General features: G+C 38.8%; 1 protein-coding gene across 2 annotated transcripts; it reads left to right on the forward strand.

The window, feature by feature from the left end:
• The first annotated feature begins 273 nt into the window (after positions 1–273).
• On the forward strand, positions 274–17,188 carry LOC135104189 (uncharacterized). Of its 2 annotated transcripts, none has more exons than XM_064011300.1 (10): positions 274–579; positions 3,445–3,625; positions 6,863–6,990; positions 7,295–7,429; positions 7,811–7,859; positions 8,449–8,573; positions 8,787–8,895; positions 9,039–9,150; positions 16,198–16,323; positions 16,472–17,188. In XM_064011300.1, exons 2-10 carry the CDS (start codon positions 3,514–3,516, stop codon positions 16,593–16,595), a joined length of 1,020 nt encoding a protein of 339 aa, XP_063867370.1. In that variant the 5' UTR covers positions 274–579; positions 3,445–3,513; the 3' UTR covers positions 16,596–17,188. The 2 variants fall into 2 exon arrangements, with proteins under 2 accessions (XP_063867370.1, XP_063867371.1); XM_064011301.1 differs by having other exon boundaries at positions 279–579; positions 3,535–3,625.
• Positions 17,189–18,159: the final 971 nt, after the last annotated feature.

Here is an 18,159-nt window from a genome sequence, read left to right on the forward strand (position 1 = left end):
ACATGACATGCCCTTATACTCATACCTAGATTTCGTAGAAATCCTTGGCAACAGTCGTATAATAACGGTATTTCTATCCAACACCGTAGCTCCCAGTTCTGTCCCATTCTAAGGCAGTGTGTGCATGTCGGGAGAGCACGGCCAAGCACACGGCTCCTGCCTTCTTTGACGTCACGTGTTGCCATGGCAAGAATTCTCACCTAGGGATGGCAATGCATAATATTTCTAAAGTTATAATGGGACCACCGAGTCAGTCCCTGCTGGGAACCATAGAAAGTTGCAGTGTCCGTAATTCCTATGACAATATTGTTCTAACTTGTTTGTCCTGCAATGTAAGCACATTGTCCACAAACTTTGAATACGTGTAAGAATACTGTAAGAGTGTAAGTGATCATGTGCATGCTGACTCATGCCCCATCGCCCACCACTCCAGCAGTCCCTCTGCCTCGGCAGTCCGCGCTCCACGTTAGAACCCGACCACCTGCCAAGCCTTGAGTTGGTCCTGCAGCATCTCCACTCTCCCTGTGCTGAAGAGGTGACGACGGCTACTCCCTGACGCTTCTCTTCATAAACACTAAGGTGTGGTTGTCCTGCTCCTTTAGTTTGTTTGCTTCTTAACTATTCAAATAGAATAGCTACGCACATCATAATCATGTTATTCATGCGTATTACTTATACTCGAGAAGCTTTACTGCTACCAGCGTGACGCGTTTTTGTTGCCTTGGCTCTTCCTGTGACGGACAAGTAAGATAATTGCCAGTGTGCTGTGCCTGCTTCCATAGGTAGTACCACCCCTATGCATCAGTTGGGGAAACTAATGCCTATCGCAGTCTTTCATATATTGTTAGAAACACAAAAAGAGATAAATGTCGACTAGTCTCATACAGAATCTCTGGCCTAGTAACACATTTCTCGCATATTGTAACATTATCACGGGAGTTTAATTCAGGTATTCAGGATATGGAAAAAAAAAAATATTGTTATTTCAGTTCCGTGACTTCATAATTCTGTAGAAATAAAGTTTGATAATAATTACGTTAGATATTTGTAACGTGAAGTTTACAAGTTATACGAACATCGATCACAACAGCAAAAGGAAACATGACCTTCATTAACCTCTAATCCTGCAGCTCATCCTATCAAACTGTTCTATCTGTGCGGCTGCTCCGATCCCAGTCGATTTCCGCATCTTATCCTAAGGCTCCAGCGTCCAGTGCCATCTTTGGCCCCACTAAAATACAAATGACTGGCTATGGACAACTCAATACAGGCTAATATTCGGCTTGTTCCTCTTTCATCTCCACTCTCTGGTATGCTACTGGAATTTCACCTTAACCAGTATCTCCACCTTTCATCCGTTTCATAGGTAGGCTCTGAATCTCTGTGCGTGTTTCTGTTCTTCCTCCTCTTCAGGATTTGAACTCTTTCAAAAGGAAAAGTAGCAAGATTGGAGAAGTTTTATCTTTTTTTTTTTCGCAAAATTTCTATGGGGTTGTTCACTGAGCGGCAACGCCATCTTGTAGCACGCTCGGAATCATCATCAGGTACATGTGTTGCTGTTTAGAAGATATTTGTTTTAACATGTTTTACTTAGTATTTGGGAATCAGAATATTTTCCGTACAGTCATAATCTACTTGCAAGCGATATACAAGCAGTATTGAAATAGTGTATAGGACCTTGAAAAGACAGATTTTCTACAGAGGAAAGTTATTACTTACCATTGCCGTTTGATTTTAGTCTTTCATCATAAATATAACAGTATAGATTATTTTACATACGAGTCCGAAGTGATATATTCTTTACAATATTGTTAAACTATGCGTTCCTACATAGATTGTCGAGTGTTATTTTGCTTACAGTCCTTACTATAATGTATTCAATGATGTAAAACCTTTGTAAAACTTATTCTTAACTATTGAAACACGATATTAGTAGATTTGGTTGAGAATAATGAAAAATAAGGATAGTATGTATCTCAAAGTCCCCGGTTCCAGTATCGTGTTAGTAGCGGTCCCATTGTTCGTAGCTGTCCGTTCCTTGTTTACAAACAAAAGCTGGACTGCTGTGAACACTTTATAGGGTCTTATTCATTCGAATATTTTCTAATCTTTTCACAGTCTTCAGCTATACTGTTGACAGCAGTGAACAGATATGTTTATCAACACATTGATAAACATTGGGTTCTGAGCATGCGCAGTCCGATGGCAGACAGCCGCGTGCAAGAAGACAGCTCCCTAAGAACACATACTGTCATCAACATGGCTGAAGACTTGGTTAAAAGATTAGCCAAATATAGGGATGAAATAGACCGTATCAAGTGTTCACAGCAGTCAGGCTTTTGTTTGTGTAAACAAAAAGTGGACAGCTACGTACAAGGGCACAGCTACGAGCACGACACAAGGCTGAGACAAGATTTTTAACCAAATCAACGGGAGTAAAAATGCTCAATAAATAAATAAAAAAAAAAAAATATATATATATATATATATATATATATATATATATATATATATATATATATATATATATATATATATATATATATATATATATATATATATATATATATATATATATATATATATATTTTTTTTTTTTTTTTTTTTTTTTTTGTGTGTGCGGCAATTAAGCATTTTTTTTTCATTTTCTGTACCCTTCGGCAGCCTGTCACACACACACACACACACACACACACACACACACACACACACACACACACACACACACACACACACAAAAAAAAAAAAAAAAAAAAAAAAAAAACCCGAGTTTTGTACCGTTTATTTGGTTAGAAACTTAACTCACGGTCACGATATCGTGTTCTGGAGTAAGATGATAAATAAAGCTCATCTATAATACAGAACTTCACATCCTTTCTTTTTCTTCTTTTTAACCACAATCAAATGCATATTCAAACACAAAATCATACATATATAAGACATTTCATGCATTTTCTTAATCATAAGAACTATAATGATGATGAGCCTCTATCTCATCATCTTTCATTGGATGTTGTTTTAATATATTTTTGTGTTTGCACATCATCGTGTGACCTTGCTCGTCCTACAAAGCTGTTTATAGACACTGAATACATTATCATGTGTCTTTATTATCACTTAATGTGGCTAAGCTAAGATTCTAGATGTTAATTTCGTTAAATACAAGTTCTGTTTTTGATGTATTTACTATACACAGGAATATGGCCTTTACAAAATTTCCATACTTTTAGAATAAGTCGTAACATTTAGCTGTGTATGGTGGTGACAATGCAAACATTTAGTTCATCCTTTTAATGATTAGGCACCGTGTTAATCTGAAATATATGGCTCAGTTGCACATACCTGATATCACTCCAAGTTATTACCCGAGCTTGTCCAGTTTATCTTGTTTACGCCGCATCACGTTCTTTATATTATCTTGTTTTATTCATTTCTTGTTTCTAGTTTCTTATATCTATATCTGATTCTGGATGAAGGCGCTCATACACTCGTATGTTTGATTTCTAACTTGCTATGTACGAGTATACCCCTCAGCTCATCTCAATTTTCGCCATGAAGACTTCACTTGGCTGCTTACAAGCGGCCCTTGCCCTTGTCCTCGTCCTCGCTCTGCTTCAGCCTGCAGGTCAGTGGGAAACTCTACATTCAGCTGCCACATGACAAATATATTATGCATGCACATTCTTATTTAAAACCAGTATGAAATTACCCAAAAAACTATTTCCAGCAAAACAGCGCCCAATAATTTTTTTAAGCACCCTCCAGGAAAAATCTCAATCCATTTTAGAAAGGAATTTTTTGCATTGCTTTATAAGGAAAAATTACAATATGAGAAGATAATCATGAAATGCAGAAATGGCCTCATATGCTTCACCTTTAATAAACATTATGAGGAACATACTGGGTGAGGATTCATATTTTCAAAAGCTCCCAGGGAATTCCTTGCATTATGCCGAAAAATTACTCAGGTGGGGCATCTTTGAAGACAAAATTTTGAAGCATTCCCATGAATCACCCAATGGGCCCTAATTAAGAAATCGCTCTTTCACTGGACGAAAATTTGTTGATATAATGAAAAATTTACTGGGAAACATTTTGAGGAGCATATGGTGTTATATATATATATATATATATATATATATATATATATATATATATATATATATATATATATATATATATATATATATATATATATATATATATATGGTGTCCCATAAGTTTCCATACATAGGAAAAATTATAAGAAATAATAGAATTACAGAAAAAACATTTTTATTCATATAATATGCTCTACGTGACTGCCTTTTGTGTTGAAAACATTTCAATGCGTGTCCACCACTGCTGAAGAACACGTTCAAACACATCTGGATTTATGCTTGTAATGGCGTTCGTGATACCATATGTATGGAAACTTATAGAACGCCCTGTATAAATATATATATATATATATATATATATATATATATATATATATATATATATATATATATATATATATATATATATATATATATATATATATATATATCTCGGATCGGCTGTTACAATCCGCGAAGCACCTGCAGTGAAAACAATATCCACATTACATACCGCATCCGTGTTTTAATAAAACAAAAGAACCGCATCAATATCCGCAACCGCATTTTCAGATAACAATAGCTCAGAGAGAGAGAGAGAGAGAGAGAGAGAGAGAGAGAGAGAGAGAGAGAGAGAGTAAACTTGATTGAGTTGAGGTATCAATAGAGCGAGAATGACTGTGGATATGAAGCAATATGTGAAAAGAAGCGTGAGTGAGAGTAAGCATAAAGAAGAAAAACGTGAGTTAGATTATGAAAATAAGTGAGTGTGAGTGTGAGTGTGAGTGAGATTGAAAGCGGGGATGCGAGGGTTAATTAGAGTGACACTGAGTGAGACGGCGTGAGTGAGAGAACGCAAGCGAAAGATGAGCGAGTAAGAACAATCCTAAAGATTGATAAATAGAATGATACTGACAGAGGAAGAGAATGAAATTATTCGAGACGGTGAGGAAGAGTGAAGAAGGATGGAGAGTAAATGGTATGGAATGAGTCTTGGACAGATAAGGGGAGAAGGGTGACAGGGAGGGAGGCTTGAGTCAAGACGAAAGGGAAAGGAGAGGAAAGGAACATGTGGAGGAAGAGACGGATTGTGAAGTAGAGGGATGAAGTTAGTAACGGGGGAAGGAGAGTACATGGGCGAGAAAGTGGAGAAAGGGTGAAAGAGAAGGATGGGAGTACGGTATGAAAGTAGAGATAATAAATATAAGCAGAAAGAGTGAGAAGTGAGTGAAGAATTAGAGGGAGAGAGGAAATAGTGGAGAATAAATATTTCCATTTCCTGTCCCCTATTCCTTTTTGTCTTCTCCCGTTCACCCCCTTCACACTTCTACTCACTCAGTCTCCTTGTTCCCTGTACTCCGCTTCCCCATTTACATCTTTAACTTTTACATTCTTGAAGTATATTATCCATTCCTTACTAATCTTATTATACATTATTTTATCTATTTGTTTATTATTTATTTATTTATTTATTCATTTATTTATTTATTTATTTATATATTCTTTTTTCTGTTTTTCTGTTCTCTCTCTCTCCTCTCTGGAGCTTTGTGTCACAGATACGACGCACATTTTATTACTAGGATGTGTAAAGATGATCCATATCCGCATCCGCAACCGTGGACATGGAGGTAAAGAATTCACAACCGCATCCGCATCCGCAAATTTTGCTATATACTTTAACATCTACAATCTTATCAGCAACCACATTTCATGAGAAATGTATATCAGACTCCGCTTTCACATTCGCGGAGCTCTAAAATCTGGTATCCGATACATTACAACGCGTGCGGGAGGCAGTGGGAGACCTTTAATACCAGTCACTCCGCCCAGCTACTCATTCTGTCCCCAACCATCGAGATTAGAGCATCCCACCGCAGCCAATGAAGAAGGGTCACGGACGCGAAATCGCGATGTGGCAGAGATGACACACTATAAAGATACCATCACACAGCACACGAAGGAGAATCGGTCAATTTTAAGGAATAAAAGGTCCTTAAGAAAATACAAGATGCAGAACTTGACAACACTTTCAATCAAACATGCTTGAAAGAGAATCTCCTACCCATATGCACTCTTTATATATATATATATATATATATATATATATATATATATATATATATATATATATATATATATATATATATATATATATATATATATATATATATATATATATATATATATATAACAGTAAGTTTTGGGGCTTGATAAAAAAGAGGGTCCTGAAATGGAGAAGAAACAAGAGATTTAAGGGATGCTTCAATAGCTGTGTTCATTATGATGCCAAGAATGGTTACCATGCACACATAAGGTACACTCCCCCATTGTTATAAACCTTCATAATATATCCGTATAGCCTTGTGAACATCAAGTAGTGTAAATCCTTGTAGTTCAAACTCCATTTTTATCTTCTTGTAAACATATACTCAGGGCTGATTAAGTTACTGTGTTTCTCTTCTAGGCATCCAACACAACGACTCCACACACGCCTCTCCTGATCATTATTCAGAGTGATTGAATATTTTATCAAATTTACCCTTCATATTTATCTATTATACCTATTTATCGTATTAGGTTGATTTATTAATCTACTTAATTATGTAATACATACATTTTTTTTTATTTTAAATAGATAAGTAATAAGAGAGGTTTGAACAATTTTCTGTCTGTTTTCATGATACATTCATATTTGCCTGATAATGTTTTGTTGTATGTACAGTACTAAGCCAAAAATAATTCTATACACTATTTAATTATTGCATTTACGAACCGGCATATAGAGGGAGATTGTGGACGAGGTGACCAGATCATGTGTAGGACTGGAGGCCACTGTATCTATAAAAGCTACATTTGTAATAAACAACAAGAATGTCCAGATGGTTCAGATGAGGACACCAGAATGTGTAGGGTAAGTGTGTTGTTTATAAAGACGTGTGCTATGACAGTAAAATAATGTCTCAATACAAAGAGCTTGCTGCTTACCACTAGTCTAACATAAGAGCAGTAGTATAATGACACTACATAACAATGTTTTAATATTTATGATATATATATATATATATATATATATATATATATATATATATATATATATATATATATATATATATATATATATATATATATATATATATATATATATATATATATATATATATATATATATATATATATATATATATATATATATATATATATATATATAATCACAGTTGTGGCCGACCAAGAGTGATCAATGCCGTCATGAAAGTAGCAGTTATATCTATTACAACGGAGGCTGTCGAACAACGTATTACATGTGCCAGGACAGCAATCGAGCCAAGAACATTTACTTCGAAGTTTGCAAGGTATGGTAACCAAATGTGATTGTGCTGTGAGCTTATGTAGTGTGTGTGTGTGTGTGTGTGTGTTTCTTGAAGGCGCCTGCATCTTAAGGTGCGCTGCTGGCCTTCCATTTCGTCGGGGTCCAGAGCGCTTTTCAATATCAGGCTACTGACATGAGCAAAAGGAAAAGTAAAGCGTCCTTTTGAACGCGGCAGAGGATCTCGTTATGAGATAGAAGCGCTGGAAACCCTGGCATGCCGTCACTTAATTCTCATTTTTTTTTTCTAATTTTAATTTTTATCATGATATTTTTTTTCCCTCTCTCTCAGTTTATTCTACAACAGAAACTAGAGTTCTCGGTGTCCTGAACCTGTCTTGTCACTAATTCTCATTCTTATTTTCAGATTATTCTTCAGCCGAAACTGGACTTCGAGGGCAACGGAATGAGCATGAGTAGGTTTCATGAAAATTTAACTTTGTAAGCAAGTAATTTTGTGTGTAAGTGCAGGGAAGGACTTCGTAACTGTTGCAAACGATGAAGTATGAACACTGTGCTCATATTTGCTAGATATCACAATATAACGTCAGAAAGGAATATATATATATATATATATATATATATATATATATATATATATATATATATATATATATATATATATATATATATATATATATATATATATATATATATATATATATATATATATATATATATATATATATATATATATATATATATATATATGGAGAAGGATAACTCGAGCGGCTGACCCTGCAATACAGTGGGATTAAGGTCGTATATATATATGTATATATATATATATATATATATATATATATATATATATATATATATATATATATATATATATATATATATATATATATATATATATATATATATATATATATATATATATATATATATATATATATATATATCAGTAACCCTGAGAGAAAACAGGCTGAAAAGTTACTTCTTTACTGAGGATACGCAAGACAGATTTTCCAGTACCCTTCATTTTATGATTATCTGCAGGTAGTGAAATGCTCGCTTTGCTGAACTCGGCAGTTAACTCCACACTGAACCAAAAGTTACCGGACTGTCCCATGCTGTACATCCGCGTCGGAAATGAATGCCTCTCCTTTTTCTCACCGGCCAGGGTAAAATTACACTTGAACTTCTTTGCTAAAAATTCGTTTCCTGGCTTTTTTATACTCGTTTGAAAAAAACTTCAATAATCAGACAGCAGTTCTGTGAAGGATTTCGTGTAAATTATTGTCCTCTGACTTCAGGGAGAATTCAGATTACCTTGATACAAGAATGATGATCACCAGTGCTTTGCCGTTGACTCTGTATTCTGCCATCCTTATCAGGTGTCGTGGGCCGAAGCTCGACAGTTTTGTCTTAGCATCTACGGTGACTTGTGGCATGCAAAGGATTTGGCAACGTATGGGCGCCTAATGGACTACATGAGAGAAGAAAGTAAATTATCAATGATATTAACTACAACGAATATTTTTGCATATTATTATGAAGTAATTGGCAATTAACAAACAATGACAAACCACCCAGGCATTTTTTTTTTTTTTTTTTGTGTGTGTGTGTCTAAACGAAGGATATTACAGAACTCACCGGTAATTACTGGATTGGTGGACGGTATGATATCGATACCAACGCATGGTCGTGGACGACGGATGACTCCACTATGCCTCTGGGTGTTCCATTCTGGGCGATTAAGTAAGTATCTCATGCATGTCCGTGCTCTGATATTTAATTTATCTTCTCATTTTATTTTTCATTCTATCCATTGTAAATTTTCATGAATCACTGAGCCAGTATAGTTTTGTAGTCGTGGTGAGTGGCATCTTGAGTCTCAAGTCAGAGTTCCTCCGTCTTAGGTCAGAGTTCCTTGTGAATGGAAGTGACTGTGTTTAGTGAGCAGTGGCCTGACGCTATAGCTAGCTAGTGTAGACACGGCGGTTTTTGCTGCTGAGTCGTCTGGTTGTGTTGGTTCTCCTGTTCTCGAAGCCTTCGTTGCGAAGGTCTCAGAAGTAGAGGCTGAGTTCCATCGAAGGATCTCGGAGGTGCAGGCTGAGTTTCGTGAGAGGATCTCAGACCTGCAAGCTGTTTTCTGTGAGAGAATTTCAGCACCTGAGGGAAGGTAGTGCCCCACCGTCACCTTACCTAGTAAGGCGACGGAGGAGTAGTGGTCGGTTGTGTGCAGGAGCCCAAAGAAGTTGAAGGTCCTCAAGGTGCCTCGACTCGAGAGGCGCAACGTGGAGACGAAGAATCCCTTCAGTGTGTTGGAGGAAGCAACAGAGGAGGTGCACGAGGCGGGAGGAGAGAAGGAGAGGAAGCAGGGGGCAGACGCAGTTACCCTGCCCCAAGGTAGAGTGCTTGTGCTTGGTGATAGTCTGGTTAGGCACTTAGAGAGTGTTTTGTGCCAGAGATAGGAAGCGTAGGTCGAGGGTGCGTTTGCCGGGGCGGAGGTAGGGAAGGTAGCAGATAGGCTAGACACGTGCTTGGAAAGTGATGGGACCAAGCCATTGTTTTTTTTCAGAGCGGGAGGTAATGACCTTGGTAAGGTCAGGAGTGTGGATATGTTCAGGAAGTTTAGATAGGCTTGGGATGGGATTAAGGACAAGGGAGGGATCCCTGTGGTATGTGGTGTCTTGTTGAGAGAGGGAGTTGGTGCTGAGTGGCTGTCCAAGACTATTACAGTGAATCGCAGGCTCGCGAATCATTGTAAAAGTAATGGATGGACATTCACTAACAAATGGGACCACTTTTATAACAAGGACACCTTGTATGCAAGGGATGGAGTGCATTTATCACGCCAGTGTTCGGGTTTTGGCCGGAACACTCGAGCGGAAGGAGATTGTACTCCAGTGATTTTTTTGTTAATCAGGAGGGAGGAAAGGTTTGTGAGGATGAAATGAAGGATAAATTAGTTAAATCTGGAAAGGTTACAAGCTTAGCGAAAGCGAGGAATAGTTAAAGTGTTTATTACACGAATTGTAGAAATATTTTGAATAAAATAGACTTGCTTAGAGGAATGGCGTGCTTTGATATTATTGCTCTAACAGAAACTTGGTTAGATATATCAGGAAAAGTATTTAATACAGAGGTTGAAATAGATGACTATACTCGTACATTAATCTATAAAGACAGGGAAAACAGGACAGGAGCAGGCGTCACGCTGTACTTTAGGGACAGCAAAACAGAGTCGATATGGGTTGATATCAAGGAAGGAAGTACTGGAATTAGTGCACAGGCCACCGAATACTGCAAAGGAAATTAACACCTCACTGTGGCAGCAAATAAATAAAGCAGGCAGGTACAGTCAGGCATGTGTGGTAGGAGATTTCAATTTTAGGAATATCGACTGGAACATGATGGTGGGTAACGGTGAAGCAAAGGAATTTCTTAGGGTAATTCAAGATATTTTTCTAAACATATAATCTTAAAACCCACAAGGAAATAATATTCTAGATTTAATTCTAACTAACAAGGAGCAGGAGGAGGCAGTAGACACCTGCCGAAACGATAATTACTCCCAGTGAGGTCTAAAGCACTGTTCAGGGAGTGCTGTGAACTTATCATTAAACTCAGCTGTGGCCTCACTGAACGTTTCCCTTTGTGTCTCACAACACAAGGGGGCAGTCACAGCCTGCCCTCTAAAGACAACTCTCTTCCTCCACACAAAACTACAAGCACCTAATAACACACACACCCTTCACTCAAAAATTTTAAAATCATCATGGCGACTCCTACACCAGCCTCGGAGTCCCCATCTGGGGAGGGGACCATAAATGTCCCCAGGTCGGACTGCCTTTCTGTCGACGACCCTAAGTATCTTGACACCCCCCTCAACTTTTTCTTCATTAACTTCTGCAACATTCGCGGTCTAAGATCTAATTTTCAATCTGAAGAACACCACCTCTCCTCTTCTAAACCTCATCTTCTTTTCCTCACTGAAACTTAGGTGTCTGAGGCAACTAACAGTAGCCCCTTTTCTGTTCCCTCCTACTTTCCCTATCCTCATTTTCGATCCAAAGCTGGATGTTGCCTTTATGTGCGCAATGACTTAACCTGCTCTCGTGCCCACGCTCTTGAATCTTCCGAGTTTTCCACCATCTGGCTACGACTACAGAGTCACTCTCATATTAAATTTATCTGTGCTGTATATCTCTCTCCTAACTCCTCTGACTATAAGAAATTCTGTGACTACTTAACTTCCAAAGTGGAGCACATTCTGACTCTCTTCCCTTTTGCAGAGATCTCCATTCTTGGAGACTTCAATGCTCACCACCAGCTTTGGCTTTCCTCTCCCTTCACTGACCATCCTGGTGAACTAGCCTACAACTTTGCTATTCTCCATGACCTAGAGCAATTGATGCAACACCCTACTCGTATTTCTGACCGTCTTGGAGATACGCCCAACATTCTTGACCTTTTCCTGACCTCTAATCCTTCTTCTTATGCTGTCACCATTTCTTCTCCGTTGGGCTCCTCCGATCACAATCTCATATCTTTATCTTGTCCTATCACTCCAATCCCTCCTCAGGATCCCCCTATGTGAAGGTGCCTCTGGCGTTTTGCCTCTGCTAGTTGGGGGGACCTGAGGAGGTAGTTTGCTGATTTTCCTTGGAATGACTACTGCTTCCGTGTCATAGACCCGTCTTTGTGTGCTGAGCGCATAACAGAGGTGATAGTGTCTGGCATGGAGGCGTACATTCCTCACTCTTTTTCTCGTCCTAAACCTTCTAAACCTTTGTTTAACACAGCTTGTTCTCGTGCTATACATGATAGAGAGGTGGCCCACAAAAGGTACTTAAGCCTTCCATCACCAGAATCTCATGCACTTTATATTTCTGCCCGGAACCATGCCAAGTCTGTTCTCCAACTAGCCAAAAACTCCTTCATTAACTGAAAATGTCAAAACCTTTCAAGATCTAACTCCCCTCGTGATTTCTGGCATCTAGCCAAAAATATCTCCAATAACTTTGCTTCTTCTTCTTTCCCTCCTCTACTTCAACCAGATGGCACCACTGTTATCACATCTATTTCTAAAGCTGAACTCTTTGCTCAAACCTTTGCTAAAAACTTTACCTTGGACGATTCTGGGCTTGTTCCTCCCTCTCCTCCACCCTCTGACTACTTCATGCCACCTATTAAAATTCTTCGCAATGATGTTTTCCATGCCCTCGCTGGCCTAAACCCTCGGAAGGCTTATGGACCTGATGGGGTCCCTCCTATTGTTCTCCAAAACTGTGCCTCTGTGCTTACACCTTGCCTAGTCAAACTCTTTCAGCTCTGTCTGTCAACATCTACCTTTCCTTCTTGCTGGAAGTTTGCCTACATTCAACCTGTTCCTAAAAAGGGTGACCGTTCTAATCCCTCAAACTACCGTCCCATTGCTTTAATTTCCTGCTTATCTAAAGTTTTTGAATCTATCCTCAACAGGAAGATTCTTAAACATCTATCACTTCACAACCTTCTATCTGATCGCCAGTATGGGTTCCGTCAAGGCCGCTCTACTGGTGATCTTCTGGCTTTCCTTACTGAGTCTTGGTCATCCTCTTTTAGAGATTTTGGTGAAACTTTTGCTGTTTCCTTGGACATATCAAAAGCTTTTGATAGAGTCTGGCACAAAGCTTTGATTTCCAAACTACCCTCCTACGGTTTCTATCCTTCTCTCTGTAACTTCATCTCAAGTTTCCTTTCTGACCGTTCTATTGCTGCTGTGGTAGACGGTCACTGTTCTTCTCCTAAATCTATTAACAGTGGTGTTCCTCAGGGTTCTGTCCTGTCACCCACTCTCTTCTTATTATTCATTAATGATCTTCTAAACCAAACTTATTGTCCTATCCACTCCTACGCTGATGATACCACCCTGCACTTTTCCACGTCTTTTCATAGACGTCCAACCCTTCAGGAGGTAAACATATCACGCAGGGAAGCCACAGAACGCCTGACTTCTGATCTTTCTAAAATTTCTGATTGGGGGAGAGCAAACTTGGTATTGTTCAATGCCTCAAAAACTCAATTCCTCCATCTATCAACTCGACACAACCTTCCATACAACTATCCCCTCTTCTTCAAGGAAACTCAACTGTCCCCCTCTTCTACACTGAACATCCTCGGTCTGTCCTTTACCTATAATCTGAACTGGAAACTTCACATCTCATCTCTAGCTAAAACAGCTTCTATGAAGTTAGGTGTTCTGAGACGTCTCCGCCAATTTTTCTCACCCCCCCAGCTGCTAACTCTGTACAAGGGCCTTATCCGTCCATGTATGGAGTATGCTTCACATGTCTGGGGGGGTTCCACTCATACTGCTCTTCTAGACAGGGTGGAATCAAAAGCTTTTCGTCTCATCAACTCCTCTCCTCTAACTGACTGTCTTCAGCCTCTCTCTCACCGCCGCAATGTCGCATATCTAGCTGTCCTCTACCGCTATTTTCATGCTAACTGCTCTTCTGATCTTGCTAACTGCATGCCTCCCCTCCTTCCGCGGTCTCGCTGCACAAGACTTTCTTCTTTCTCTCACCCCTATTCTGTCCACCTTTCTAACGCAAGAGTTAACCAGTATTCTCAATCATTCATCCCTTTCTCTGGTAAACTCTGGAACTCCCTGCCTGCTTCTGTATTTCTACCTTCCTATGACTTGAATTCCTTCAAGAGGGAGGTTTCAAGACACTTATCCACCAATTTTTGACCACTGCTTTGACCCTTTTATGGGGCTGGCATTTCAGTGGGCATTTTTTTTATTAGATTTTTGTTGCCCTTGGCCAGTATCCTTCCTACATAAAAAAAAAAAAAGCAGTCACACAGGTAGATTGGAGGGTAGCTAGGTAACGATGACCATCGTGAAATTAAGTACAAAATAAAATGGAAAGAAGCTTTTAGAAGCAAAAATACTAGTAAAATACCTGACTTTAGGAGAGCAGATTTTGAGGAATTAAAAAGTTACTTCCAGGGAGTTAACTGGCAACGGACGGAGGGGGAAGGGTGGGTAAGGTCGGAGGTGAGAGAGATAAGGCAGGATGAGGGAGGTGAAGTAAGGTGTGAGGATGAAGAGCAGGGGGAGGGGATAAATGGCCGGATGGATGGGAGGGGTGAGAGAGGGGAGATATGTTGAGATGCTAAGGTTAGGTCATGCTGAGATGGGCTAGGTGAGGGCGAGGCGGGTGGATGGAGAGGAGAGGATGGAAGGGGACGAGATGTGGAGATTAGGGGGAAGCAAATGTTGTTGAGTTGTATAAATATTTCGTTGACAGATTACATACATAAGCAAACATCCCTTATAGAACAATAAGGTCAAAGAAGAATGACCCTAAGTGAATGACAGGTAGGTTAAAACACTACATGGGACTCAAGAGAAATACCTATATATAAAAGAAAGAAGGCAGGGGAAGACGTTTTAAGGCCACAATATAATGAATTGGTTAGAACAGTCAGGAGGTTAACGAGGAAAGCTAAAAACTATTATGAACCCCAAGGGATTTTATCATATATATAGGACAAAGAAGAGATAAACAATAGGTCTATTAAAGGCAACTGATGGGGAGCTGGTTAGCACTGGGAAGGAGATTAATAAAATTCTGAACGAATATTTTTTAACTGTCTTCATCCAGGAAAACATGCATGAAGTGATAGTGAGCAGACTTTTAGAGCAGAAGAGAATGAGAAACTGACAGATATTTTCATAACTAAGGAGATGGTGGATAAGGAAATAAATAGGCTAAAAAAAATCAAGTTACCAAGACCAGACGAAATATATGCTAGAATACTTAAGAGGTTATTAGTGAACCGTTAGTTTCTGTCCTTAGGAAATCACTAGACTCAGGAGAGGTACCTGTAATGTGGAGCCCAATGTGGTACCCATCTTTAAGAAGGAGATAAAACTTTAATGTCTAATTATAGACCTGTCAGCTTAACTTCAGTTGTAGGTAAAATAATGGAATCAGTGATAGCGAGGAACATTAGGGAGCATTTAGACAAACATAACTTGATAAATCAGTCACAGCATGGCTCCACGAAGGGGAAGTCTTGCCTGACGAACTTGTCAAGTTTTTACAGTAAGGTTTACGAGGCGGAGGATAATGATGATAGTTATGACATCCTATATCTAGACTTTAGTAAAGCGTTTGACAAGGTACCCCATCAGAGGCTCCTGAGAAAGATTAGGGCGCACGGAATAGATGGAAAGGTGTTAGGCTGGGTTAGGTGGTGCCTAAGCGACAGGCGACAGAGAATTGTAATAAACGGCTCTAAATCCGAATGGGATCAAGTAATTAGTCGGGTGCCAAAAAGATCAGTTTTAGGTCAAGAGGGGACTTGATAGAAGTCTTTAAGTGGTATAGGAAATATAACAAGGGTGACAAATGCAAAATTCATAGGATCAATAACCAGGATAGAACAAGACATAACGAGTTCAAGCTTGAAAAAAAATAAATAAATAAAATAAAATAAATAAATAAATAAAAATAAATTTAAGAAAAAAATAGGAATTGGTTCTCAGATAGATTGGTAGATGAATGTAATGTTAGTGCTGAATCATTAGGAAGCTTTAAGTGAAGATTAGACAGATTTGTGGATGGGGATGATAGGTGGAAATAGGTAGGTATATTTCATGCAAGGACTGCCATGTGTAGGCCTGATGGTTTCTTGCAGCTTCCTTTATTTTCTTATGTTCTTAGCTTTGCCTGTAGCAGCCTTCATGTCCTGCACAACGCATATTAGCGCAAGACTTCTTACTTAAATACGCTCCTCCCTCAGGTATGAGAGCTCCTGCGTGCCAAGGGGGCCTCCACACACCGACCCATACTCCGCTCCGCCCGCAGCTCTACCTGGGGCCCGCTGTTATCAAGCCGTCTTATCTCCAAAACAAAGATCTCCGGGCTGGTTAGTCACTTTTCCTTGGTGGTCTCGCGCCGCCAGATACCAAAGATAAGACAAGATAAAAGTTGACGAGACTTGGCTGTCAGAGTTTGAGGTTTTCGGGGCAATACAAGACGCTCTAGTAAGGATTTCTTTTTCTTTTTTCCCGCAGGTGTTCTGCAATGACATACGAACACTTCTATTACTGGTCTGACGAGATGTGTGATGAAGCCTTCAGCCCACTGTGCATCTTCACTGGACCTACCGCCGCCCCCAGCGAGACTGAAGCCAATTAGGGAGAGACCAATTCCGTCTTAACCATGGCCTTATTAATTAAGAATTATAAATTTTGTTAATTTTAACTGCAATTTTTTTTTTCGGAAGGGAGAACTATTATTATCTAACATTTCACTACATTTGATGATATACAAACAATTAATAAGATGGTATATCTTGGTGGCTGTGTGCAGTCCGCAATCTTTTACTGAGATCTTCATGATGTTAGACTTTTCGCAGCTTCTGACATCTTCCTGTGATATATTGCAGTGCATGTGACAATATTATTTGCAAAAGCATAAATCCTTCCCCTCCATACCAGGTGAGATGTGCTTCTTCCTGGAGCAGGAGGTATTTCATTGTATGGCTGCTTTTTCCCTTAGCTTTCTCCAGTATAGATAGATAGAATGCACTTTAAGTTTTAATTTTGGCTTACATTTTATATCTTAATGGCTCCTTTTACATGCTACCATGTTCAGTTTGCAAGTACAGAAAGTTACACTAAGTCTTATTACATTGTCTTGTAAATTTTGCTCAGCATCGTGCATTATAATCATCATTATTATACTTTGTACGCTTTGTAATCAATAAAATATCAATCAATGAATTACTATAGTAACCCTTTTACTGTGCCTTATTTTCGATTGAAATGTGATTACTGATGTGATTGTCATTACAGATTTACTTTAATAATTTAGATAATGATTTATGTTTTACGTAAGTCGCTATAAAGACTTAATGAGGAAGTATTTCCGACGCTCTAACTCTAAACGAATTTATTCCTTCATATAAGAGAGAGAGAGAGAGAGAGAGAGAGAGAGAGAGAGAGAGAGTGGGGGGGATGAACGACTGATCTGTTCAGAGAAGACCCCAGGAAATGACTGCCCAACCGAGACTAGACGGGTTCCTCGACCCCAAAAACTCGAACTTAAGCATTTAAGTATCGCCCCGCCATGATGGTTGCGGCGAGAGGCATATTGCTATAAATGACACTGTTTTCAATATGTGGAGTTTTATCAGCATACTGATCACACTACCGTGTTCATGAGAGTTTTTTCTATGGAAGATAATTATATATTTCAACATTTAATGAATAACTGCTGAAAACGACCTTAAGTAAAACATGTTATAAACATTTTTTTAAGATCTTCACAGTTCAACTTGTCGAAATATCATTTTCTTTTTCTTTTGTCAAGTTTTTACAATACATCTTAATTCTACAGTTACTGCTGAGTCTGAAGGTGTCAACCAAAACTGGCTATCCCGTATATGAAGTGAGTTACGGCATATACTATAGAAACATTTCTCACTCAATCATGTAAAATGCAGTTTTAATTCTAGCGAGAGAACGAAGCGACCAATTAACTGCAAGCTTAGAAACCCGCTTAGGCACCAGCTTAAGTGAACGGACTATGGTTCCACCAATAATAATTATCTTCACTATTTAATTTCACTGGTAAACTCTGAAACTCACTTCCTGTGTGTGTGTGTGTGTGTGTGTGTGTGTGTGTGTGTGTGTGTGTGTGTGTGTGTGTGTGTGTGTGTGTGTGTGTGTGTGTGTGTGTGTGTGTGTGTGTGTGTGTG

This window comes from Scylla paramamosain, chromosome 10 (assembly GCF_035594125.1).
Source record: "Scylla paramamosain isolate STU-SP2022 chromosome 10, ASM3559412v1, whole genome shotgun sequence".
In the NCBI taxonomy this organism is placed as follows: domain Eukaryota; kingdom Metazoa; phylum Arthropoda; class Malacostraca; order Decapoda; family Portunidae; genus Scylla; species Scylla paramamosain.